The 27,212-nt window shown below is 36.6% G+C and overlaps 1 protein-coding gene across 6 annotated transcripts; it reads left to right on the top strand.

The window, feature by feature from the left end:
* The first annotated feature begins 993 nt into the window (after positions 1 to 993).
* On the top strand, positions 994 to 27,212 carry LOC131262528 (endophilin-A). Of its 6 annotated transcripts, XM_058264557.1 has the most exons (13): positions 994 to 1,441; positions 15,117 to 15,441; positions 15,850 to 15,918; positions 15,989 to 16,091; positions 16,143 to 16,205; positions 17,352 to 17,485; positions 19,477 to 19,543; positions 20,057 to 20,157; positions 20,258 to 20,361; positions 20,425 to 21,074; positions 24,182 to 24,274; positions 25,566 to 25,690; positions 25,800 to 27,212. In XM_058264557.1, exons 2-13 carry the CDS (start codon positions 15,397 to 15,399, stop codon positions 25,923 to 25,925), a joined length of 1,680 nt encoding a protein of 559 aa, XP_058120540.1. In that variant the 5' UTR covers positions 994 to 1,441; positions 15,117 to 15,396; the 3' UTR covers positions 25,926 to 27,212. The 6 variants fall into 6 exon arrangements, with proteins under 6 accessions (XP_058120540.1, XP_058120539.1, XP_058120542.1 ...); XM_058264556.1 differs by having other exon boundaries at positions 15,142 to 15,441; positions 15,989 to 16,205; XM_058264559.1 differs by having other exon boundaries at positions 15,989 to 16,205; positions 20,425 to 20,522.

Below are 27,212 nucleotides of genomic sequence, written 5' to 3'. Positions count from 1 at the left end.
TCACACCAATAACTCGATCGTTTTGAAAATTGATTAAAAATCAAAGTGCTCGAAAATTGTTAAAAACTATATATTTATTTACCTTGGAATACTTGTATAAATACCCAGGTTGCTATTCGAGCAAATATGCGGAAACTTTAGAGCAATAACGCGGAACCGGATCATAATACCCTCAATTGTTCATGTGTGCAAGAGTTTTTACCAAAGACAATTAACAGACAGGTCGAAGCATACCATGTAACGAGCCGAAAACCGTGGAAAAATTTTTGACAGTTGGTTAAAATTTTGTTTCCTTCTCACGAACAGCGAAGAAAATGGGGTAAAACTTCAAATTTGGTATGTTTCATCAACTGAACAACGAATTTAGGCGTTCGAAATATGTTCTGGAGGAAGGCTGCGTATAAGCCAGACCAACACACTTAATTTCGGCAATTACAGCGAGCAAAAGGATCTATATCACATGATTTCACACAGAAAAGCAGTTTCTATCCGCAAGACCATGGATACTGTGATCTAGAATTACCAACTACCTGTTTCGCGAAGATTTTGGCGGAGATCTCCCTCAAGTAAGCTGGAATTTTTTGAAAACACTTTTTTAACCAACTGTCACAACAATGGCGGAGCAAAAAACAGCTTTGACCCGACCTGTCTGTTAATTGTCTTTGGTTTTTACGTTCCAGTAACCTTGGCACCCAAGGTGTATAAATATAGAAGGTGACTTTATGTCGCTTTGGAAGGGGTGCCATATTTGAGAAGAGTTGTTTCAAAAGCCCAATCCTTTTCCGATGCCCCCCCTCAAAACCCTCGTGAATACCCCAGAAGTGTAATGTCAAGTCATGAAATGTCATTTAACACTGGACGACTTCACCTTCTATTTTATACACCTTGCTTGGCACCGTGATATCCGGCATCATTGATTGTCAAAATCTCTTCGTTTTGAGTTTACCACGTAAATGTATCCCTGTAGGTCACAGTATGCTTTGATCTACAAATTGGCATTGGTCTCACAGCTAGGAAAAACAGTTTCGTTCGTTAAGGAAAACAACGCGTCTCTTGATCTAATATTGGTGTTCGCAGGAAGTATACCCCAGCGTTCCAATTGTGTGTCTTCATTGTAAAGCTTAAGCTTTATTGGTTAAAATTACAATTAATATTAACTAGTGCGTGCTGTTTATGTTGCTGTGCAAAAGGTCTTAAAGTCGTCTTTTCGACATATGCTTACGTGTTTCTGCTCCGTACTTTGCTTGATTTGTGTGCTGTTATCTTCCCGGTCATAAGCGATTATTCAGTGTAATTTTTAGTCTGTTTGCTAGACTAAATGGGTGGTGCCAGTCGCGTAACTTAAAATTGGAACACCAATCCTATTCTGGATAAACTTTATTCCCTGCTAAGAAGATTTACCTCCTGCGTTGAAATTGAAACGAAAATCTTTGTGGAAACCGTAAGTACCGAAATACAGCTTTCTTTGAAATTCTTCGAACAGAACAGAATCACAAGTGAATATGAATTCAGCCTAATTTAAGGTTGTGTTACTCATGTTTTATATGGCTTTTCTTTGTTTTTTTAAATATCAAAAGATCGTGGTCGACGCAGCAGAAATACAACTAATGATAATCTGGGAAATTAATACACCCTCTTTTACACTGTTATTTTTGTCGCCACACGCTGACAAGCTGACGCTCCGGATAAGAATATCGATCGACAATGTTTTGCAATTTGGGACATGGCCTTTGGAACTAAATGAAAAGGAGTGGTGGCAGCGATCACATTGATTTATAGTTTAGCCGATTTCTACAACGAGTTTTGATTGGTAACTACATAGATTTTTAGAGTGGGCTTTATCTTGAAGGTTTTGCCCGTTATTAAAGATACTATACTAATATAGTTTCATGTTGGTTTTCGTTATTCATTGAGACGGTAGTTGTATTTCAAGAATTCTTGAAGTTTTGTCGGTCCAACTCAACTGACAGTCTTCTTCACGCACACACGTTCACTTTTTCAAGGTCAATACTATTGCTTTACGGTGCGATTTGGAGCGAGAGTGAAATGTCAGTATGTTTGGTGAAAATTGCAATACTAAAGCACAGTAAACGGAACTAGTAAGGATGTATCATTTCATATTGACCTCGTCATGTTAGGCAGCGTCCACACGGCATCGTAGCGTAGCGATTATGACACTCCGTCGTAGTGTAAATGTTGGTCGAGAGGCCTTAGCCACGGCCATAAAAAAAAGTTGACACTACGATGGAGTGTCAAAATCGACGCTACGATGCCGTGTGGACGGCCAGTTACAGTGAATTCATAACTATAAAATTTGGATAATAACACGTCGACTGCCAAGTGTTTTTAGCACACTTTATTAGTACAATCTTTTTTAATAAAATTTGCTTAAAACATTTATTAAACCAACGATTTTTGAAGGCTAAGCAAAAACTTAGCTTCTTAAAAAATTGATATTAAATATTACTAGAATTTTTATGTTGTATTTTCATTTATTTAGGGGTGATGATTTCTGCTGCCATCCAATTTTGGGTGACATGGCACTCAACGTGTTAGTTTGATAATGCCAAGTTAGTGGAGGACGTAATATTTCATTTTAGTAAGCCAGTAATTTGTGTTTAAGATGTGCCGATTACATCCAAAAAAACTTATTTGGATCGAAAAATAGTCAATCGATACAATACGGTTGCGAAGTTTTAGATCCACGATTAGTCAGCCTGCCAGTTAATCCAATACCAGATAATAAACGACCTACTGAAATTAAAAATCCGATGACACTTGTGTTAAACGAGTCAAGTATAAATTATTTAACACGTTAAGCACTATGCGCAAATTGCACTGCTTTCCTTTCTGCCAGCAATTCGTAGAAACACCGGCCTACCTAACGGGCTCTGTCGGTCCGAGCAGACCGACGTCGGCTTACGAGAGAGAACACTGTCGGCCCCACGGGACCGACGTAGTGCTTAACGTGTTAAACTCCACTGTTCAGAATTATTAGATATTGCATGAGGATTGATTAAGTTCTCTTTTCGCAAAAGATTAGTGGTAACTAGTGTTGGGTCAAGTAACACTTTTCAATGTGCCATACTGTGGTACCACACACAATTTACTGTGTTGTGCATTTGTGGTAGCACAGTAAAGTGTCATACAGTCATACAACGTCTCTATTTATTCAGCAACACCTTTAAGATTCAAAATGGTCAGTGTGGTCAAAATGTTCGATTCAAAAAGTGTGTACAGAGTGTTGTAACTCTGCGCGTAAAAACATCACAAAAGGATGCAAAAGTATCCCAGAGATGAACAATACAAAATTAGTACACAGTTTCTAAGGAACAACACGGATAAGGTGTATAATATAATCCATAAGCAATTAAAGCCAGTGTTTGAAATGTGTTCCTCATAAAAAATTATTAATTGTTAAAAGCTGATCTATTCGAAAATCCTGTTTTTGGAATTTTAGATTCTTTTCGTTTTTATTTCATGTATGTTTGTGCCTATCGCGCTTCAATTGTAGCCTTTTTCCGTATGGTGGCAGTTTTTTTATACAAATAATAATGTTTGGATTATGTAATAACGATGTTCAAAATTCCAAAGACTGGAAAACTTATTCCTATCTTATGTTAGTTATGGAATTGGTACACCAAGGAACCAAAGTACGGTTAATACAAATTATTGGTATAACGTTATGACTGTATTATTTGGTAAAACTTTACTGTGCTACCACAATTTTTTTCTGTGTCGTGTGTGTTGCCACACTTTACTGTGCTGTGTGTGTTGGGTAGCACAGTAGCACACGACCCAACACTAGTGGTAAGTGGTTTTCCAGTAGTTGAACTGTGTTAAACGGGAGGTGCTCATGTAGGCAGTAGCGCGAAGAAACACCACGCCAAAGGGGCGTGGGCTCAAATCTCGAGTCCGTTGGTCCCCCCTCCCCCCACCCCACCCTTTTATTTTGTCATTGTAATTCTATTCGGAGAGAGATACTGCAGAATTTATGGTATAGAAGATAGAAGATGTCGCGGGGGTCCGCGACAGCCGAGCGGTAGCGCCGGTTAGAAAATCGGCCCATGAGCTCCGAGGCTCACCACCTCGACGGCGTGGGTTCGAATGCCAACCGAGACCGGACCCTCCCCTGTACGAGAGGACTGACTATCCACGTACAACAGGGAAACAAATCTCGTAAGCCCTTAACGGGCAGGCATGACCAACAAGGTCGTTACGCCAAGAAGAAGATAGAAGATGTTTTTCGAATTACTATTGAAATAATAAAAAAACTACGAACATTTTCTCTACAATTTTACCCGTGCATGAGCATGCTCTATTAGGAAAAACTTGAAAGTATTTATCTTATCTATGTTTTGTGATTTCTTCGAAGTCTTGGTTTTAACTCGGATAACGAAAAAGATAAAGTTGCTTCTTGTTTTTGTTTTATATTGTATGTATGTATTGACTTAAAAAGTGTTTTAATGTGGTCGAGCATTCCGCACATTTCCCGACAGATATCGCTGCGTTGCGTTCCCAGCTTAGCTCGATGTAACGGTATAAGGCAATGATGTCAAACTCAGTTGACCTCACGGGCCGCATTACCTTCCAAAATAGGTTTGCGGGCCAAATCGTAATATAGGTTGATTTGGCCTCCAATAGGATACTGAATATCAGTGTGTTTTTAACTTAACAATCATGATTTACACTTTTATTTTTATAGGGAATTATATAAATAATAGTGCAGGAAAACAAAGCTGACGAACTACTAAAACATTCTAAATGAAATTACCGATCAGTTTTCTGTAGTAATTATTCACTTTTACTTATCTTAACTCACTAACAAGAAGCTCAATAGTGTTGAATAGCAAAATATATTTAAATAAACGTGGTATGATTTCGTCAGATTGTAGTAAATGATTGCATGTCTTCACTGCGCTTGCTGCTCACCGTTTCCAATCTATGAAAATACAAGTCTTACTCACCATTGATCCACATCACGCCGACAGATGTCGGTGGACATGAGATAATCTGATGAACTATGAGAGCTTTCCCAATGAAATTACAGACACAGGTTGGTAAACGAAGCTGTAAATTGTGACAATCAGCAATGTTTCAAAAACCTGAATTAATGAGATCAAGAGAATGTTTTTTGAATAGCCCAAACGTGACAATAAATTGCAAAAGCAAACAGAACAAATATATTTTGTCAAATAAAAGGGCCTTACGAGACTCGAACGTTCGAGAATTTCCGACTCGAACGTCACATTTGCATTATGCCTCATCTTCGAGTTTCCGTTCGGCTCCCGTTCGAGAACTTTTTTGTCGATCAAAGTAATCTGTCGAACAATTTTGGAAAAATTGCATTACGGTTCTCGAACGGGATCTCGAATTCGACAAATTTTTATCCGTAAGTCTAGTGCTACGGAAAGTGCCAAAAAGTTCAATCGAAGAGACCTCACGGCAGTTCCAATAGTAAATTCCGATACATAAAATATACTTGAAGTAAAATATGGCGTTTTCATAATGCGAAGGTATTCGCTTTAAAGACAGTTGCGATTGGAAAAAAATCGATGAAACTTTCATCGACTCGAACAAGTGACCATAAAGGGGACGGGAAACGAAGCGTAATCGCTAGCGTAATCGTGTTATTCTGCTGGTCCATCTGTCAAAAAGAATTTTGGCTCACCTACCCTATAATCGCATGCGTAATCTTGTCAGTACGTAAACAAACGAATCAATAGTTCATTCATCGTAATTATTTATCAAATTTATATGATTATTTAGCGTAGTTTTTGTATTTTTAACAATAAACAACAAAATAATAGCAGTAGCTTCAAGAAATGTTGCCATTTTTACCAAATTGCAAAACATAAACAAAGCAAAGATGACGCTTGGCCTGAATATCGACGATACACGAGAGACCAGCGATTACGCTTCGTTTACCGTGCCCTTAATGCAATTTGCTCTAAGGCAGCGTCCACTAGGCATCGTAGCGTAGCGATTTTGGCACTCCGTCGTAGTGTAAATGATGGTCGAGAGGCCTTAGCCACGGCCATAAAAAATAGTTGACACTACGATGGTATGTCAAAATCGCAACGCTACGATGTCGTGTGGACGGCCAGTAACGTTCGAGTCGGCGGTTTTCGTGTGATGAGAGAGTTGTTCGAGAATCGTAATAAGCCCTAATGTGTTTTAGCGCGCTGCGGAAAATGATTATTTTTCACCACTGTTGTAACGGAGAGTACTTACTTACTTATGTGGCGCTACAACCGCTAAGCGGTCTTGGCCTGACGAAGCTCCATCCGAAACTGCTCAAGATCGCTTGCTACACTGGTCCAATTCCGTATCCCGGCTTTACTGGCAACTTCGTCTACGCCATCCTTCTACCTCAATTTATGCCTACCACGCCTCCTCTATCCTTGGGGACAGTCTAATTCGCTGCATGACAGTGAGGTCTCCGTACAGCTCGTAGAGCTCGGCATTATATCGGCTCCTTCATTGTCCCTCCTCACATACGGGGCCAAAAATTCTCCTGAGCATCTTCCTCTCGAACACGGCTAAGAGGGTTCAGATTTGGACAAAATCCATGTCTCGGAGGCATATGGCTGGTGTCAGTGCTTTGTCGCACGAAATTTTATCGGAGATCAGGTCCGCCAATATTTCTGTAATTTTTCAAATTCTAAGAAGATTAAATGAATTTTATTATTTTTCTTAGATAAAAACCACGACTCCGAGTTTATAAAATCCAACTTTGGTGACAGATAAAATCGGATGCATCCATCAAACGATTTTGATTTTATCGTACGATAAAACCGTGCGACAGCTTGCAAATCCCATACATTTTCGCCTGTCAAAACCTGACGCGGAAAAGCATTGACGCCAGCCTATGTGACTATGTATGTCCGGTATACTGCCCATACTCGCATATGAGTCCCATTTGCAAAATCACCATTTTGAGAAAATAACATTGAACATTTTTACATTAGAAATTGTTTTGTTGTTATTAGTGATACAAAATACATAATTGGTTGATCACAACTATTGTATTGTAACATAAACATTTCGCAGAGAATGACAATTTATATAAAATTTACGTTTTTAATATTAAAATGGTGAAAATAAACTAGATGGGACACGATATGCAGGTACTTTCGAAGGCGAAAGCAAAAGTACTCGCATATCAGTCCCATCCTATAGCATACTTTGTTTACCTTGCTCGTCAAAACGTCGATGTTCGGGTTTTCATTCCATTCGGATATTTGCACTTCAACAGTGTATAATTCGTTAAAAACACTTGAATTACAACCATTTGTTGATTATTTTAATTACTTTATATTACACAATTGTTGCAGTTTCAATAACTAGGACCTTTCTTAAATTTAAGCAAAAGAATCATATTTGGGACTGTTATGCGGGTACTTTCAATATGGGACGCAGTCAATTGGGTATTTTTTTCACATTAGCACTAAATGGCCACTTTGAGATTTTTTTTGGAAAATACTACTGAGTCCAAAAAGTAAGGTGACTTTGGTACGCAAACTGTGCGCGTCCAAGGTATTGGCGGATTGTTATTTTTGAATTGTTGAAATATGTGTTTTTGACTTCTTCAGCAAATTTCATGTAAAAATATTCATCAGGATAGGAGATATGATTTTTTTTGTGGCCTACTACACGTATGACCCTCGTTGACCCGACCCTGGGCACATTTGGGGAGCAAAGAATTTACTTAAAATTTTGTATGCGTATCTAATTTTTAGCTGCGGATTCGTTGAAATAGCTTTTGGCGATGCAGTAATGTCAGTAAATGTTTAGTGAATTCCAAAATGGCCGCCATGGCCACAATGGCCAAAATGTCCACATCACACATCATCCTCAACGATTCGTCATTCGACAAAGCTCACGTTCAAAATTTTAAGGAATCAATGTTAAATAATCGTCGATTGATGATTAGAGACTTCACCGATGATATTGAAATATCGAAAGTATCAGTAAATACCATTTTAGAGGAGGTTTTGGGCCTGGAACTCGACTGGTACCAAAATCGTTGAATTTTTTTGAAAAAGGTGTTGCGTTGAAGTGGGTGAAACAGCGCTATCCGACTAAATTGACAAGACGAAGTGCATTATTACTGTAGACGAGACTTGTAACTATGCTCCAGACTGTAAAACAATCAATCAATCGAATAAATACCGTGCCACGAATAAGCCAGGACCAAAAAACTAGCCAAACGAGGGTCATACGTGTAGTAGGCTACAAAACAAATCATATCTCCTATCCTGATGAATATTTTTACATGAAATTTGCTGTAAAAATCAAAAACACATATAGCAACAATAAAAAAATAACAATCCACCAATACCTTTGACGCGCTCAGTTTGAGCACCAAAGTCACCTTACTTTTTGGACACAGTAGTATATTGAAAATGAACATTAGTCATGGGGCTAACTCAAAGGGAAAAAGTCTTGGACACCCTTCATGTGGCAGGCATGACCAAGAGGTCGTTACGCCAAGAAGAAGAATATGACCGGTTGGCTGCCAGCACCCTAGAGCGAATGTCATCTTCAATGTTGATGTCGGTGCTGACCTTTGACTCCACATAGGTGAAATTTTGGATGGTTTCAAAAGTGCGTTTACCTACTTGTACGTCACTCTCGCGTAGGCTATCGGCAGTTATTGGCAGGGCCGCTGATGGATGCTGGTGATGATGAGTCCCACCTCTTATCCCAACACAGGTTTGAGAATGGCGGAGTTATCATAAGATATTTATTATAAACTAAGCAAATCAGGAAGTGGTGGGATCAAAGTTACCATTCACGAAATAGACCAGTCAGCTCTCTTTTCCTTGCGTACAGCGGTTAGCATAACTTCCAAAAGATAGAAATCGTGGAACCACTCTCCGGAGTGCACGGCCTAAATATATTCTCTCCTATTCGTGTAGCCGGTATCTCCCTTGTTCAACATATGGAGGTGAGTTACCACTTTCCAGGATTTGCAAATTAAGCAAACCTTATCCGTGAAACAGTTGGTCGCGTCGAAAAAATCATCAATGGATGAATTCGAGGCGCCTGCCACGTGATTGCACAAGAGCGAATAATATAGTTCCTACAGAAAGATCAACTTCAAATTTCCACTTTTACGCTCGCGCGTCTCAAAGGTATGGTGTTCCATTTATTTTTTTATTTACATTTAAATTTGCAAAACAAAAATCTCATCATCATCATCTGTGAGATCGTGATGACAAGTGCAGTGCTTACAAATATTAAGTTTTGACGATACACAGGTACAAGACATTTCACATGCTACTGGGTTCTACTTAACAACCTGCTTAACGTACACGGCACACAGGCGCTTGAATTCGCGAACGTTTGCAGCCTCGTCATTCTCTCTTGGAATGCCGTTGTACCATTGCCATTGTACCATTCCTTTACAAAATAGTGAATTCCTGGCAAATACTGTAGAAAAGTTCGACATCCTGGGATCATGAGCCCTACGAGTGTTGTACCGGTGAACGTCAAAACCCCTAACTACTCTTTCTCCAAAGTACCCCGGTAACAAGTCCCTCAGGAGTTTGAATATTAGTATTGTTGAGGCTACTCAACGTGAGTTGCGAACGAAATATTTTAGAACTAAAACCGAATTTTAACAAGTCCAAATTGGTGAACAGAGGTTAAAAAAACCAGTCTTTTATTCGCTAATGATTGTTCGTAACTGGCTTATCAGTCCTTATCGCTTATCGCGTTCTCCTCGGATCAAACTCTCGGGCGCTAGGTATCCCTTTTTGTCGCTATTCCTCTCCTTTCCCCGCTCTGTATGTTTTGCCCGCCTCACATTGCCCGCTACAGGGTTCCGAACTACAATTCAGACCGGCGCACTATGGAGCGAAAAGAGCAAATTGCCGGGATAAAATTCGGAATCAAATGTTTTGCAATTTTTTCATTGTAATATCGTGTAATACTATTATATTACACGAAATTATGATGTTTCTGGACAATCCCGCCAGGTGGCGCTGCAAAAACCACATATTTTTGGAATTTTCTATGGGTGCATTATTTTTTCAATCTTTCTTTTTATATTAGCTCAAAGATTTTTTTTAGTTTAATATAAAACAAACTAGATTTACTACAAACTATCATTCAAAACATTGTCATCTAGAAAATAATTGATATTCAAAGCATCTAACGCGGACATAACGTCGCCTAACGAAGAGCTACTATTTGAATATTCTGAACTTGTACCATCATCTTCTTGGTTTTGAATTGGCAAGGGATTGTTACTATTTAAGGAGCTGTAATCTACGAAAAATGTTTTTACTGCGTCTGGGTATGGGATTTTTTCTTATTTTTCAACGATTTAGCCAGAGATATTGTTGAAATGTATGAATCGCATGATTGTAATGCTCTCATAAAAATGTCTTTAATATTGAATTCTCGTAACATTTTACGGGCATGTTCTCTTCTATCCCTTCTTTATATTTTATTTCTACCTTCTGTTGCTTCCTCTGTTAAGATCCCAATGGAGCTGGGGCATTTACAATGATTTCAACTACTCGCGCAAGAACTTTATGGACAGTAGAAGGCATTTTGTGCCAATTGTAATGATGTATGTATCTTTGCGATGTAGACTAACAGTTTTTGGATTTAAAGGCTGTGAACAGTTGATAGCTATTAAAATATTTCGAAACCTTTCTATAAGTTGTGTTTCTATTTGCAAAATATCGCTCAGTTTTTCTATGTTTGAAAAAGCCCAACGACAAACATTCCCTGTCGTACTATTTCCACCAACTTGCCTTGGTTCATCTACTTTAACACCAAATTCCTTGTACATCTGTTCCAATATATTTTTTTCGATCATTGTATATGTTTTTATAATTTTTAGTAACCTTCGATTTTTTAAATTCAAGTGGAGATATTCCATAAGATAAATTCTCAGGATTTGAAATAAATCCATTTTCTAAGTGCTCATTTCTGTTGGTTTTGCACCACAAACAACATGTTTGCATAGTCAGAGTGTCGGTGCCAAAAATTTTCCATCAATTAAACTCGTATAAAATGAATAGTTTACCGCCATATAACTTGCTCTCTCTTTCTCAAACTCGATTACAATTGGCCTGCGAAACCTAACACTTTGGGGCATCAAGTTTATCCAGATGATGAACTAATGAACGAATGCCGGATAGGCGTTAATGCCGATACTAGTAAATCACTGTCTGATGCAGTATTTTTTCCGGAGCCATGAAACAGTTGATTGTAAATGCTGTCTCCACTAGATCCGTCAATGCCCCACGAGCGCAATAATACGACGCTTAGTGAATCACACAAAGAAGATGAAAGGTGCCGCAAGATTTCTGCCTTTTGCTTTTCAATTAATCTACACGCAGTGTGATTCACCAACTCTTGAAAATTAACTTCAACTTTTATAGGTAAGGGTACAAACAGAACAAAATTTTAGTGTAGGGCACATTATTCCGAGGAATTTGGGGTATAAAAAGATCGGTTTGTGAGCTGTAGAACAAGAAAAAGCGACCTAATACATTCAAAGCAAACCAACCAAATTTCATTCTTTGCCATTGACTTGGCTTGTCTTTCCCCTTTTACGTGATGTTCAACCACTTACCCTGCTTCACATTTTTACGATACGATCATCGATCTATATTTCATTGAATGAGAATTTCATATATTTCTTACCACACATGATGCTGCATATGGCATGATGGAGACGCCTAGTAGGTGATAAACTATAAGCTTCACATATAAAGTACAGAATAACGTAAAGATGCGCGCGTATGCGCAAAAAAAACGATCATTTATTGTTACAAAACATTCTAGACTTTCAGTGGGTATGCATCATATTACAATCTTTCACAATCCTTAGCGTACGCCATCGCATCCCACAAATCATGTTTGTTCAAGAAAGATGTTCTTTATTATTTCACCACTTCCAAATGATGTCGTCGCCTACATGCGTTCTTTTCATATTTGGTATGAAAACATAACGTTTTCACGTGCAATTTCGTCAAGTTATTTCACTGAAAATTTATCACTGTGTTCGCACTAAAACCCAAAACAACTACGATCGAGCTGTCAAGTTTCACTCGCAGCGCTCGCTCGTGATCGCAGCACTAGGAGAGGGAATGCAAATCACGCCCAATTTTGCACTTTTTGCAATCTTTTGAGCTGCGTACGATTGCCGAGGGACAATATTGATGGACAAAAATTAGATGTGATGATATAATTGCTTAAAATGTAGTGAGATAATAACTTTCCCAAAAAAATTTAGGTTGTTCCCCAGTCTACTTATCACACCACACTTCGTTGCCACTTTAACGATGAGCCCATCAATATGTGCACTGAATGTAAGTCCGTCGTCAATAATGACTCCCAAATATTTAACCTGGGAGACTCGGTCAATTGGTTCCGTGTCGATGGCAATAGAAAGCTGGCCGATCCACTCCCTCCTCGACATCACCATGTAGTGTGTTTTACTAATGTTTAATGCGAGATGATGGTGGTGCCACCATTGGTTTTTTTCCCTCGTTAATCTGCAGACCGATTCGCCGCTTGCTCGATCCTTTGGTATGCTTCTGCTACATAGGATAATCTTCTAGCAATAATATCAATATCATCAGCGTATGCCAGGGTCTAGATTGACTTACAGAAGATCATCCCCGTAGTTTCCACCTCCATATGGCGCAGTCCCTTGGTGGTAGCAAAGGAACTTGATAGTTTTCCATCCACCTTCACCTAATACAACATATAATAGAATAGCCAAGGTAAAATAAGAAATCTCGAGCACTTATGAGAATGACCATGGCTAACGTCCCATGGAGTCTGTTGAAGGTGGGTGGAAACACTCAAGTCCTTTACCTTATACTAATGGGTTGTGCTAATGGTATGCTTACACTTCCAAAAGTGCAAGAGCCATCTGAGATGCGGACGATGTGACTTCTGGTATCATCTTGTACAATTACATCCATCCAAGGCAAAGCCATTTTGGCGTAAGCATTGACATAGTTTTAAAAATATTATAATATGTAATGTAGCAATAAAGCACTAAAAGATAAAAAACGCGACAAAACACGGTAATTAACGCAGATAAGTGAGGAAAATATCAAATTGATGGTTAAACAAGGTACGGATTGAAACCTGCTAGTAACGTAGATCAGGATACTTGCAAACAATTGGCCATTTTAAAGCCTGAAGAAACTCGTTCACTGTTCTGTGTCAGGGTCAGGACTCGGTCCAAGCTGCGAGTATACATATCATACAAACTACCAATACCAGCACGCCTCCGAGACATGGCTGATAAAACTCTCCTAGTCGGGATTGAAAGGAAGTTGTTCCAATCAGTTTTACAGATTGTCGTTGGAATAGTATTGGAAGTATACTGTTGCATATACTAAAATGGAAAAGGCGTCGCGCAAAAAGACGCATGAAAGAATAAAACTTGTGATTTTCGTTATTCAGTGAGCGTTTACCAACAACATTTACTATAAAGAGTTCTTGCTGCATTATACGATAGGGGAATGCTGTTTGGCCTAATTTTCCATGCTTTACAACTCAAGATACAAACGCGCAGGCGTGCCGCTATTGAATGACGAAACGGATGATGGTGTAGCATATTCCAAATGCTTGTCAATCGTGTTTCGTCGTCCAGTTGAAGTTAATCGTAAAGCAAATACTCTGCAAATCATCAAACAGCATCTAGATAACGTAAATTAAACTGGGTTTGTAAAACCGCTTGTTTTAGCTGTGTATTTCCAATAGCCATCGTTTTCCATAACTGATTATTTCTTCATAGATTTTTTGTCTCTTCTGTGTCGTTGTTCAGCTAGTGCGTGAATGAATAATTTAATACACTTGAAGCAGATACTAGATGAAAATAAAGTATCACGTGACATGGTGAAAAAAAATGTGTTTTAGGATGCTCCCAAAAAGTTTTATGTGCATTATGTTATATTCTTAGGTATAAGTTTTATAACCTGTTGGTGGTTTTGCCTACCAGTTTCGTATCAAACCAATGTGCATTTGTCTTGAGATTGAGTTTTTATAGCAGGCAATTCGGTGCAAATATTTTCTAAAGACCCTGTTATTTATTCTTCAAAAAAATATAAACGGTATGAGAGTAGTTATTGTAATAATTTTAAAAAAATAAAAATAATGTTGCCTTTTTTTAAGTGCGATTTGGCCATGATGAGAAGAGGTCGTCAAAGAAATCGAAAGAGAGTTAGTGAGAGTAAGGAAAAACGAATGTTCGAAAATGAGAAGGAGAGAGAAAGGATTGACGGATAGAGAAAGAGAAAAGAAACATAAAATTTAGGCGTTAAAGGAAAAGGGACAAAGGTTTTTGTTATAAGAGTTAGTATTACTCCTAGCTCTCAAAAAAGCTTTTCATCCTACGTTTTCCTGTTTATAACGAAGCTTTTCGTCTTCTAGTCCCAGTGGAGCGCATACTTTTTAGATAGTAGTGAGCAACGAAGCTTCTCCATTTACAGTCTAGAAGAGAACACAGTCCAGTCGCGAGTCGAGTGCACTTGTATTTTCTGCAACTTCTATAAACTATAAATTCAACTCCTCCAATCTAAAGTGAACTTTTAGGTTTTGCGAATTTCATCGATGTGATACAAGGATTAAAATCAGTTTAGAAAATTGTCTTTCTTGCCTGAGTGAAAGCTATATGTTCTATAAAAACCCTCTTGTTTTAGGAAAAGTTACGTTTTCCATTCCAACACCATCAAACGCAGCACAAATAGTTTGCTGTGGGTATATTTTCGATAAAGATATATTTATATTAAGGGGAGTTTATAGCGGGTTCATGGGAAAATTCAAGCACCAACTGATTATAAGGAAAAGATCCTTTACATAATTAGCTTCAAATCTTACATTATAAATATATTTTAAACAAAAGAACAACACTATCTGCTCCGATTCATACTGATCCGTGACTTGACATTTCTTCTTTATACTTTCTTTCATGTTGCTGGATCCTGGGCCAACACCTATTTGCTGCCTATTTTTAAACGGATACCTACGAATACTACGAAATGAATTGTGCATATTGTTTTTAGCTAAACCGTGCTGTACTACCTATTTAACTCTGCTTCAATTTAAACAAATGTTGGACTGTGTTCTAGATTCACAAACATTTTATTCCATCAGGTTACAAAGTGTTAATATTAAACATCAGATTGCACTTTCCGGGAAGTGTTAGTGAAATTGATTGAATATCAACCTTTACTAGTGAACGCCTTTTAATTTCGGAAAAGAATAGAAAAATCTACATAAAAAGTGGTGTTCAAATAGTGAAGCATTTGCAGCGCGTGTGGTTAGCGTGAAGATTTAAAGAGGAGGAATATTTTTTTGTGAACCCCGGGAAATTTTAAAGCTTTCACCATTTTCTCCAAAGGCGACAACATGGCATTTGCGGGCCTTAAAAAGCAAATCAATAAAGCAAATCAGGTAATGTGTGTGTCCGATAAATTTGAAGTTTCTGTTTTTATTATTTTTACTTAATTTATGTTTATTATTACAGTTAGACAGTGTCTTTGTAATCCATAGTCCATTCTTTTTAAATATTTAGTGAATACATGTACTCAATATCAATTAATTATTGCTGATGCAATAGTTTCTTATTACTTATAAATGATGCACAATTGGGGTCAAATGTACTATTGGGGCAAATCAAAGGCGTGAGGATTAGTTTGAATGAGCATTGAAACTCAGATTCTTTTAAAGCAATATAACATTCGTTTTTTTTTGTTAAATTGTTATGCATGAAAAACATTCTCGAGTCTTAGTGCTTTAGTTCATTGTGTCTTATACTCATGTTCTCAAGCTACCTCGCTGTTTTGAAACGTTACTTTTCAGTATGTTACAGAAAAGATGGGAGGTGCAGAAGGCACCAAGCTGGATTTGGATTTTATGGAGATGGAGCGAGTAAGTTGTAATAAACATTTCTAGCGTGATAAAAGCCCTGTATCCTTAATCAATCTTTTACTCACTGCAGAAAACGGATGTCACCGTCGAGTTAGTGGAAGAGTTGCAAGCCAAGACCAAAGAGTACCTACAACCTAACCCGACAGCAAGAGCGAAGATGGCAGCGGTCAAAGGTATTTCTAAACTATCAGGTCAGGCTAAAAGTAATACTTATCCACAACCAGAAGGTATATTGGCGGACTGCATGCTGACATACGGTAAAAAGCTCGGTGAGGATAGCATATTCGGTAAGTACACACTTATTTGATGAATATATTTATTGCACTACCTATTTTTTAAAGATGACTAATGTTAGATGATTTTTTTTTATTTTGTTTGATATTTTCAATACTATGATCATCACATATATTTCAGTGATGTTATATGCAATTGAATAGTTCTTTTTACTGTTATTGTTAGCTAAATGCATTCGGACAACGAATCGAATTTTGATTACTGCAATATTCATTCAATAAATACACTGATATACCTAACGACAGACGAATGTGGTAATACCAAGGAATAATATTCTTTAATTTTCCAAATCTTATTTTCTATTGCCATTTGTATGCCCACATTACAGTTCAATAAAAAAAGGCATAACATATTTTGTTTTAAAATCGATCTTAACCTGCATTGCTTGCAATCGTTACCTTTTCCACACTTCCTTAGCTTAGATTGTATTTATACTTCAAACATATGAATCAGTAATTTTGTTCAACATAACAAATGCATTCCAAAGCGCTCAACAATTCATTGATATTGATGTGTTATTTTTTTGTGAAATAATTTATCACTCGAACGACTCGTTTAAAACATGCATATTAAAAATAATAAATCATTATGTTTTTATTTCTTGGCATCAGGAAACATATATGCAGCTCGTTTTTTAAGTTAGACTTCGTGAAACAAGAACAGGTTTATGCTATTTTCACAATCGTTTTCTCTTCAATATTAGCAGTAGTTAACATAGAATTTTATCGTAAAACCGGAAAAATTATACGATAATATGTTCGTTCCACCACGCATTTTGGTTACATGGCTTCTATTCGATTCATACAATTAAGTCTTTTTCGCTCTTTTCTTCGCTACACTCTATGTTCATGTATTTACTTTAAATACTATATAGATAAACAATTGTGTTTACCTGGTACCACTGATAAAAACTATTCCATTGATAATTTTTATTAAAAAAAACTTATATCCTACAATTTAATAAACCAACTAATACAGTTTTTTTATTTCTACGCAATTTTAATCCTCCCTGCAACATTGCTGTGGATCTAATGTTCTTTACGGGCGGCTCACTGCATCGTTTGCTGATTTATGCTACAAATAATACCCAACTATCCAACGCGACGTCACTGTAATCGCCTGTTTTCCAACCTATGCAGCATCGGCGCTTGTAGAAATGGGAGATTCGCTTAAGCAGATGGCTGATGTGAAGTATTCGCTTGATGATAACATCAAACAAAACTTCCTCGAACCGCTCCATCATTTGCAAACAAAGGACCTTAAGGAAGTGATGGTAAGAATGTGTTGTTGGATGTTACTAGGGTTAGAATAAAGAAAATAGAATAACATTAGTACCGTTGATGCATACTTGGCGCAGTTAAGCAAATTGTGCATAAAAAGTTGAATAACAAAATCAATGTTCGGTCAAATCATACTATTTTTTGCCATAGCCATAGCCTAACTACTTCCATAGAATATAAGTAAAATAGGTAAGAAACTAAAAAATTAATATTTCATCAAGTTTCAGAAACTCTTTGTGTGACACATCATGTTCCTAACTTGGTGCATGGTTTTTGCAATGTGCCTTATTTGGCGCAAAGTGTTTCTTATTTGGCGCACTTAAAACAAAATGGATGTAGTTAATTAAATTCAACAGCTTTATTCAACAGTATTCAATGATCAACTTGAATACATTTCAACACCAATCAAGTAATCAATTTAGCATTTTTTGCAGCGGACTTTGCTTTCAAACAAACTACAGCGACTTTCTTTGCTTTACGAGCTAGCTTAATAAATTTAAAAAAATTATCTAGCTTGATAAATTTAGTAAAAATTGATGGAAACAGTCTCATCGATCGGGGTCCGCGACAGCCGAGCGGTAGCGCCGGTCTGAAAATCGGCCCATGAGCGCTGAGGCTCACCAACTCGACGGCGTGGGTTCTCGAATCCCAACCGAGACCGGACCCTCCCCTGTACGAGAGGACTGACTATCCACGTACAACAGGGAAACAAGTCTCGTAAGCCCTTAACGGGCAGGCATGACCAAGAGGTCGTTACGCCAAGAAGAAAAAGTCTCTTCCATTCCTTAGCAGCGTTGTTAATGCGGCGCACTTGTGGGATGACATTTTTCATTTGTTTTTGTCTACATTGGGTAACAAAAAATAAAACATAAATTTTGATGCGGATGTGTTGTACTAACATAAACAAATATTTTACATCTCAGTGTCGTTCGGCTAAACAATACTATCAGGCTCGGTTGGTGGGTCGGGTCCATGTTATAAGCATGATAACGGAAAACCTAGATGTGACATCTTAGCCTATGAATCCCAGACCAACACCACTCATCGGTTGAGGTGCAGAAACTGTTTGGAAACCACAATTCTAAACCATTTGATTTCTTCGTCTTTGACAGAACGACCTTTTTAGGTCATGTCTACTCATAAATGGCCTTATCAGCTTTATGTACATGGATGCTCAGTCGTAGGTAGTATGTCTCAGTTGGGATAGAACCCTTGTCGCCGAGAGGGTACCTCAGAGATTATGGGCAAAGTTTCACTGTGAATACAAGTGTCTTACTTGTACCTCATATTCCCATTACATGCGCAATAAAAAGTAAATTTTTATTTTTTTAAATAATAAGCAAATTCAAGATGTTTCAAAAATGTGATTATGTGCAAACCAGTCTCTATATCTATTCTATATTTTAGCTTTTTCTCGTATGGAGTTTTGTTTACACTAAAAACTCGACCAATACTGTACCGTGGATTCTGAAACTTTCCGCACATTAAGTTTGCGAACTACAGATGTTGTTGAGGATTTGTTTGAACATTATTTTTTGATAAAATCATCTAAATTTTGAAAAAAACAATTTTTAAATTTTGAATTGAAAACACAATTTACAAGAACACAAAAAAAAACAAGCATGTTCACATATGTCAAGGTATATCCACGAAAGCTATACAACAGGGTTTATATATGCAATTGCAACTACTAAATTAAAGCATAACTATCAAGTAAAGAGTAAAAACCATAATTCTTTTCTCAATCCCTTCTTTACCGAGCATCGCCAGTGCGTCGAGCTAGTTAGTTATATTTTATTATATGTTATTTGGCAATGAAAGAACACAGCGCATTTAACTTGTGTATTCATAGACGTGTTAATAGTTCATAATTAGCGATAGGATATAAAAATTAATCTGTTGATCTAAAAGCAGCTTCGTGTGTTTTGTTTTCTAATAAAATATTGTTTTGTTCATTTTATATATTGCTCCAATGAATAAACAGCATCATCGCAAAAAACTCCAAGGAAGACGTCTTGATTTCGATTGTAAGAAACGACGCCAAGCCAAGGGTAAGTTTATAGTTATACAATTTATAGTTATACATCTATGAGACAAATCGTAAATTAATTGTAAAGATAGCATTTAAATTAGATTTAGTAGCTCTTAGTTCATTTTTTATCGTTTTGAAATACTCAATATAAAGTGTTTTATTTATTTATTTATTTATTTATTTATTTATTTATTTATTAAATATTAGTTATAGCGTGAAAATAATATTTAAATTTTTTGTTAATGCTTTTTTATTTTCAATTTTTCCTATTCTGATTGTTACGTTACGTGGCATTTGACTGAATGTTCCTGCACCACCCTTGCACCACCATCGTTTCTGATTTCCGGAACCTCCGTCTCATCTGCTTTTTTGGTATTTTGGACACTGGCTGGTTGTATTCGTTCCTCTTTTTCCTTTTTTTGTATCGATTGAATAATGTTTTTGCATACATCGTATTGTCATCTATTGGATGATCTTCACGTTTATTTGTTTATCATCTGAAAACGATGCTTTCAAATATACTAATCGATAGGATCTCAAATTACAGATGATGAAATCAGGAGCGCAGAAGAGAAGTTTGCTGAATCGCTACAGCTCGCACAGGTTGGAATGTACAACTTGCTCGAGAATGATGTAAGTATTCCTCTTAACATTTTCATGTACCTTCCAAACATTCCAAAGACTATTATCTGATTAATAATTTATATCTGCTTATTTGAATATGCCCTGATAGGTCGAGCAAGTCTCACAGTTGGTAACATTTGCCGAGGGTATGCTGGATTATCATTCGCAGTGTTCTGAAATACTGAAAGTGTTAGTGGAAACATTAAACGAAAAGTAAGTCTGGACACATTATTTTATGTTTGTAATTCTGATTATCATTATTTTACTTTCACTCAGACGCGAGGAAGCTGCAGCAAGGCCAAAATCTGAATTCGTCCCCAAGACGCTTGCTGACCTAAACATCGAAATTCTTGGATCGCAGGATGGAATGAACGGTGGGCCACATTTATTTAATCCCAACAGGTTGAACAATTCCCATCATCACATGTACAGTTCCCAGCAAAATCTGTCCAATAACAAAAACCACCTTGCCAATCAAACCAACAACAACAACAGTAATTTTAACCGAAATAGACTGTACGGATCCCAGCAGAGCTTAGCGTCAACGCGAAGCGGTGGAACCGTCAGCGGTAGCAGTGGATTTGCTTATGGCTACAAAGACGTAGGCAGCATTCGCGGTGGTGGTAGTGGCGAAAGTGGTAGTGGCGCTGCTCACGTTGTCACTGGATCTCCCGCTGGTTTAGATATGCTTCCACCTTCTAGCGGGTCATCCGTGGACAGCTGGTTAAATGCATGGGACCAACCAACCGTTGGAGCTGTTGGAGACGGTGGTAGTACTCGTGGGACTAGCAAAGCCAGGTCTACCACAACTACTAGCAGCGAAAATAATCGGTTTAGTCATAAAACCAGTAACAGTACCGTGTACAGTACCGCAAATCATAGCACCATAATGTTTGCTAACAACAACTACAGTGATCCTTGGTCAGGTGATATTTTTTGTTTCATTATAATTTATTTTACTAAGTTATATTATGCATTTTTGTTTCTATGAATAGATGGATCGGTTCCCATCTTCACAATTTATAATTTATAAGGCTTGATGTGATTTGTTCCAAATACAATGAAAAATTTCTACCTTGGGGTTTATGTGCTTATAATCGTTTGGAAAAAGCTCGGTGGTGGTCTTTAGAAAATCAACAAGACATGCACTGCCCATACTCGAATATCAGTCCGATTTGACTTTTCATCACTTTTGAGTTAGCCCCATGACTAATGTTCATTTTCAATATATTTTCAAAAAAAAATCTCAAAGTGGCCATTTTGTGCATGCTAATGTAAAAAAAAATACCCAATTGACTGCGTGCTATATTGAAAGTACCCACATAACAGTCCCATATAATAATACTTAGCTTCAATTAAAGAAAAGTCCTAGTTATTGAAACTTCAACAATTTTGTAATATAAAGTAATTAAAATAATCAACAAATGGTTGTAATTCAAGTGTTTTTAACGAATTATATACTGTTGAAGTGCAAATATCCGTATGGAATGAAAACCCGAACATCACGTTTTGACGAGCAAGGTAAACAAAGTATGCTACAGGATGGGACTGAGATGCGAGTACTTTTGCTTTCGCCTTCGAAAGTACCCGCACATCGTGTCCCATATAGTTTGTTTTCACCATTTTAATATTAAAAACGTGTATTTTATATAAAATGCCATTCTCAGCGAAATGTTTATGTTACAATACAATAGTTGTGATCAACCAATCATGTATTTTGTATCACTAATAACAACAAAACAATTTCTAATGTAAAAATGTTCAATCGTTATTTTCTCAAAATGGTGATTTTGCAAATGGGACTCATATGCGAGTATGGGCAGTGCAATGCGGACTACGATGCAATCAGCGCTAACTTCCATCGGCTTCTATCAAACAGAATTACACACAGACAGAATAGAAACAGATAAGGTGTGGTTGTATTGGAGCATATCTGAGTCTGTATAAAATGGGTTTTTTTTTGGGGTCTGTATGACATGGGTTACATAGCATTTTTCTCATCCTGCATGAATCAACAGTTCCCATACAATATCATAAAGATTATTTAAAGGTAAGCAGGCTATGCGGTGCTCGAACTAAATCTTTGCGATCCACTTTTAATAATTGATAATTCTGAGGTATTAACTAGATAAACTGAGGTATTAATCGACAAATAAACTGCAACAATCTGATCATGCTGGTGATGGGAATTGGCTACAAAATTTAATACAACATAACATTTATGTAGATGTTTAAGCTTGTTTCATGTACACCAACATTCGTCCTTTTCGTTAGAATTTGTGTGTGGTATTATAAAAAGAGTATAAATAAGTTTGCGTGGTTTCGTTATCTGATGTCGGCACTAGTGTGTTCAGGGATTGATTAACCCCTTCACAGTCCTGTCAAGTTGAGAAAATGGCTCAAAAAATTGATCTAGAAGCGAAGAAAAAATTATATTTTCCAACAAATTTTTTGAGTTTTATTAAATTATGTTCAGTTGCATATGCATTATTTGTGATTATTATCAGCAATAATTTGTCGATAATAAGCAAAACTTTGGCTCAATTGCATCGATTAGTGTCAAATGTATGAATAAAAGATTTAAAACCCATAAGAACTTTTTTTTCGAAGCCACTGCACTCGAAATAAACGACACGCAACGAAAGTAGAAACAAAACGTGCGACAAAAAACTGCCCGAGCCAGGTTCGGGCGCAGCAGTACAAATTCCATTCGCTTGCCCGAGTCGGGCTCGGGCAAAACTGTAAAGGGGTTAATCCAGTAAGTCTCATTTTGAACACTGCCTTTCACTAAAGCGTGAAAGGTTCTGTTTCTTTATGCTTAGAAAATAACATTTTTGTTAGTGAAGACTGGAGACTTTGTCAATTTTATTTAAAAAAACATTGAAAAATACGGTGGCTGTGCTCTTTTTGCAAGCATTTGCATGTGCCTTATTAAAAGCATGTGCCCTAAAGTTATTAAACTCTTGTGTTTACATGGTTTACGGCTAGAATTCTGGTTGCAAAAGATGGAGAACGTTCTTGAGCGTTTCAAAAAAAGGGATTTTTTTTTGTATCAAATTATGAATGGCGATAAAAAGTAGATCCTTCTCATTTTATCCATGGCGGGAAGAAAATACTGTTTGGTGAGCCCAGCTGTAAAATCTTTATTACAAAGCTCGGGAAGTTCTACCCTCCTGGATGTGCTATAAAAATTGCTCCATTGAACAAAGATTTCCCTCCGTTTTGAACCAAGAAAAAATTACACATTTTTCAACCAAAATTGGTAATTCCGACTGAATGCTGTATGAACTTATTTATACTCTCAATATTGGGTTACTTTTTGGAATACATTGGTTTTTCCTGAAAACTTTACAATAATCATTCTAAATTTTCTTTCTTGATTTTTATGATTGAAATCAGTGATTGATTTAAGCTATGCGCTTTCATCGTTAAATATGAGAATGCCTTAAATTAAATAACGTTTTGATTTTTAATCTCTACAACGTTTAATACATGTACATACACTCGAGGACATTAAACGATCGCGAGTTAATTTTCACAAAATCTTTATAACCTTCACTTTTTATGTAACTAACAGTGTTTCATCAATTATGTCTTGTATTTTCTCTTATTTAACATGTTTTAAACTGTTATATCAAGTGATATGAATCGTCTTTCTGAATGCTGAAAACCCGTTTTTGGCACTATGTTTGAAAGATACTTTTAATTTTAAATATATAATATATATATAAAAGTCGGATAAAGCCAGTAAGAGGAAATGTATAATTTGTGTATTTCTCTGAATGATTGTTTAAATACGTTCTTTTAATTACGATGCTCTTATCACTCTCCATATCTCTATCTCTCTCTCTCTCTCTCTCTCTCTCTCTCTCTCTCTCTCTCTCTCTCTCTCTCTCTCTCTCTCTCTCTCTCTCTCTCTCTCTCTCTCTCTCTCTCTCTCTCTCTCTCTCTCTCAAACTGGCAATATTATGAAATGTTTGTTATTCGTTTATATCAATGTCTCTTGCTATTTGTATTACCTACTTATTGCTAGGCGGTTCGTCATCACATCTCAGTTCGCCGGTCAATAAACCGACACATCTGGAACTTTTGGGTAACGGTCAATCGCAGGCGCGTTCTACGAATGGTAAAAGAAAAAAAACTCATTCCAATCAAAATCTTGGCAAAATTAGCTTGCTATTTAATCACAACATTTAAAAAATAAAATCCAACATAAACTTTTCGATTTAAAGTGTGATCGTTGTTATTTATGTTTTAGTGTTTATTCATACTTTTGAATGTTTTACGATTTCAAATGAATTGACAAACTAAACGCACTAAGCACGTTTCTACATGCAGTACTTTGATAGCGCATTGTTAGATGTTTTATTGCCACTTTTAAGATTGAAGTACTTAAAAAGGTTCACTATTAAATAGTTTAAAAACATTAAGTTCTTTGGCAAACTGTACATACGAAATGCAATTGTGTAGCATTTTTTTCACATAACCTTCAGGCCACACTTATATTCTTATTTTAGTTTTAACTAGTTTTTGGCAGCAGAAAGTATCATGTATATACCATTCTTTATAAAATAGTAATTAAGCTATTTCCCGGAATAAGATATGTGCGGAACTCATCACATGGTTTAAAAGGGTGGTTTGAGTATTCATAACTACCTCTTGTGATGCTTTTTGAGTGAGGACTAGAGATATAGAGTAGATTAAGAATCCAGAAGTTCGAGCCATGTGCCTGACTTGCCTTTTCTCATGTTACATTCATACATATTTTTTATAGCATGTTCCAGATGAGATGGTTACGTTGCACATATAAGCTTATTCGGAAAGAAGTTATTCAAGTCTATGCCTATGATTGTTTTCTGTTTTGTTCTTAAGAGTGTGGCTTGTAACTTATTGCATCCAGAGTGTGGCATGATTTGCATTCAGATTCAACAGTATGTATGTGTGCCTGAAAAATTATTTTTTTTAATTTTTTTAATTTCTCATATTTTTATTAGATTGTGTTTGTTCAGTTGTATATTTTTTCATATAATAGGAATTTTTAAGTCGCATTGCATCAATATCATAAAATTGGTTTAACCTGCTTTGTGTTTCGGGTGGGACTGAACTAATCTACTCCCACCTTTTTCCAACCACAAAATGTTGCTTTTATTCTACTTTCGGAAGTAATGGCTTACTAGTTTTGTTCCCATATTCCACATAGTCTTACCTTTTTCTAATTAGTGTAAGTATTCTGTAATCAAACTAGATGGTGGATGTTTCGAAGAACTAAAATGTTAAAGGTGTGATGTTAGTCGATGTTAATAAGAAATGGTGTACAGTTAATGTTGATAATTCTTTAGTAATAATAGGATTTAAACGTATATTTCTAAAGAGTAATTTAATAGAAACGTTATTTATATTTTATTTGTACCGTTTAGCATCGCCATTACCCTCGCCAATGCGATCTCCTGCAAGAACACCGATGCCAGCAAAGCAAACGCAACCATGTTGCACGGCACTGTATGACTTTGAGCCAGAAAATCCAGGAGAATTGGGCTTCAAGGTAAATTGTCTCGCCAAAATCATTTTCAAACATTTTCCTTTTGGTGTTCCTTCCTACATACGAACAATCTTTCCGATTTCTGATGTTGATCATTTTATTGTCATTACAGGAAAACGATGTCATAACATTGATTCAGCGTGTCGACGAGAATTGGTTTGAAGGCAGTTTGAATGGAAGAACTGGTTACTTCCCACAGTCGTACGTACAAATAACCGTGCCACTGCCCAACAACTAAGGTGATCTCCCAAAATGGACACACATTCGCGAAGGTGTCGATATTCAACAATTAGGGAGTTAATTAAATGACAATGTTAAAATAATGAAACACAAATAGCATGAAACTAATATAGAAAGAGAATATGGAACTAAAGGAAAAAAATATCTAATAGCAGCGAAAAGAATTAATTTGAAGCAGTGCAACAGTGACAAGATAAGTGGTATAAAGATTTTTATTTGAAATTGGTTTAAATCAACCTAAAACGAACGTAAGTTTAGCAGGGAGGTATGTTAGATAAACACAGTTGATTAATTAAAACGTAAAAAAATACTCTGCTCGTATAATTTTCGTCTTCTTTAGAACCTATCAAAGGATTGTTCATTCAAATAATAAACCAACTATGCACATTCTTCATATATATGCATTGATCGGCAAGGTTATAGGGCAACACAATGGAAAGCAGTGTGTGTAAAAAGTACTCCAGTAGTTCATGAGTAAACCATTATGCAACTGAACGATATGTGGAACAAAAATAAAATCAAGCAAGAAAACGATTAATGCAGTAACATGTATCCCAAGAAAAGCGTTTTGAAAGAGTCGAATCCACATGTAACATGTATTTAAAGATTTGAAGGACTGATTGTAACTTTAGTAGGTTTTAGCAACGGTCGTTGTTCTACATTCTTAAATTCATAAATTTAATAATTGTAGCTTATTCTCGACGTAGATGGCATGAAAAAAATGTTTTTTCACTAATAAGTCTCACAGTTTAGCTTCTTGTGTTTCACAAAAACTCTGCAAAAAAAAACAAAAAACCTGTTTCTCCTTTTTAAATATTCTTTTGGCGATATTTCTGATAAACTCTAATTTTCCTCTACCTGAATTATCCTAGACACACAAAAAGGGGCAGTGTCTGAGACTGAAATAGTGCGATATGACAGAGCGTAGAATAACTGAGTAGTATATCAGAAAACGATATCGTTTGCATATTTGAAACATTCGGTACATCTTTGTTTGAGAGTTTCGATATTATCAGTCTTTATCAGGCCGAATAACTCATGTTGCCATATTTAAGTACAGCGAAGCTTGGGGTAATATGCACTTTCACTGTTTCATATGCAAGCACGTCAATTTGTTACCTTCAACAAACTTTTTGTATTATGCATTTTTGCGTCTCGTTCATGTTTCAGACTTGGGCAAATTGCCAATAAATTTCGATGCTGTAAAGTATGTAGTTTACTACTTGTTATAATACAATACAATAAAACTGCAATACAATCCAGGCCAAATTGGAACTAAAGTTTA

The sequence above is a fragment of the Anopheles coustani genome, chromosome 2 (genome assembly GCF_943734705.1).
Source record: "Anopheles coustani chromosome 2, idAnoCousDA_361_x.2, whole genome shotgun sequence".
Lineage (NCBI taxonomy): Eukaryota > Metazoa > Arthropoda > Insecta > Diptera > Culicidae > Anopheles > Anopheles coustani.
Note: the sequence above shows the minus strand (reverse complement) of the source record. Positions and strands in the feature narration are given on the sequence as shown.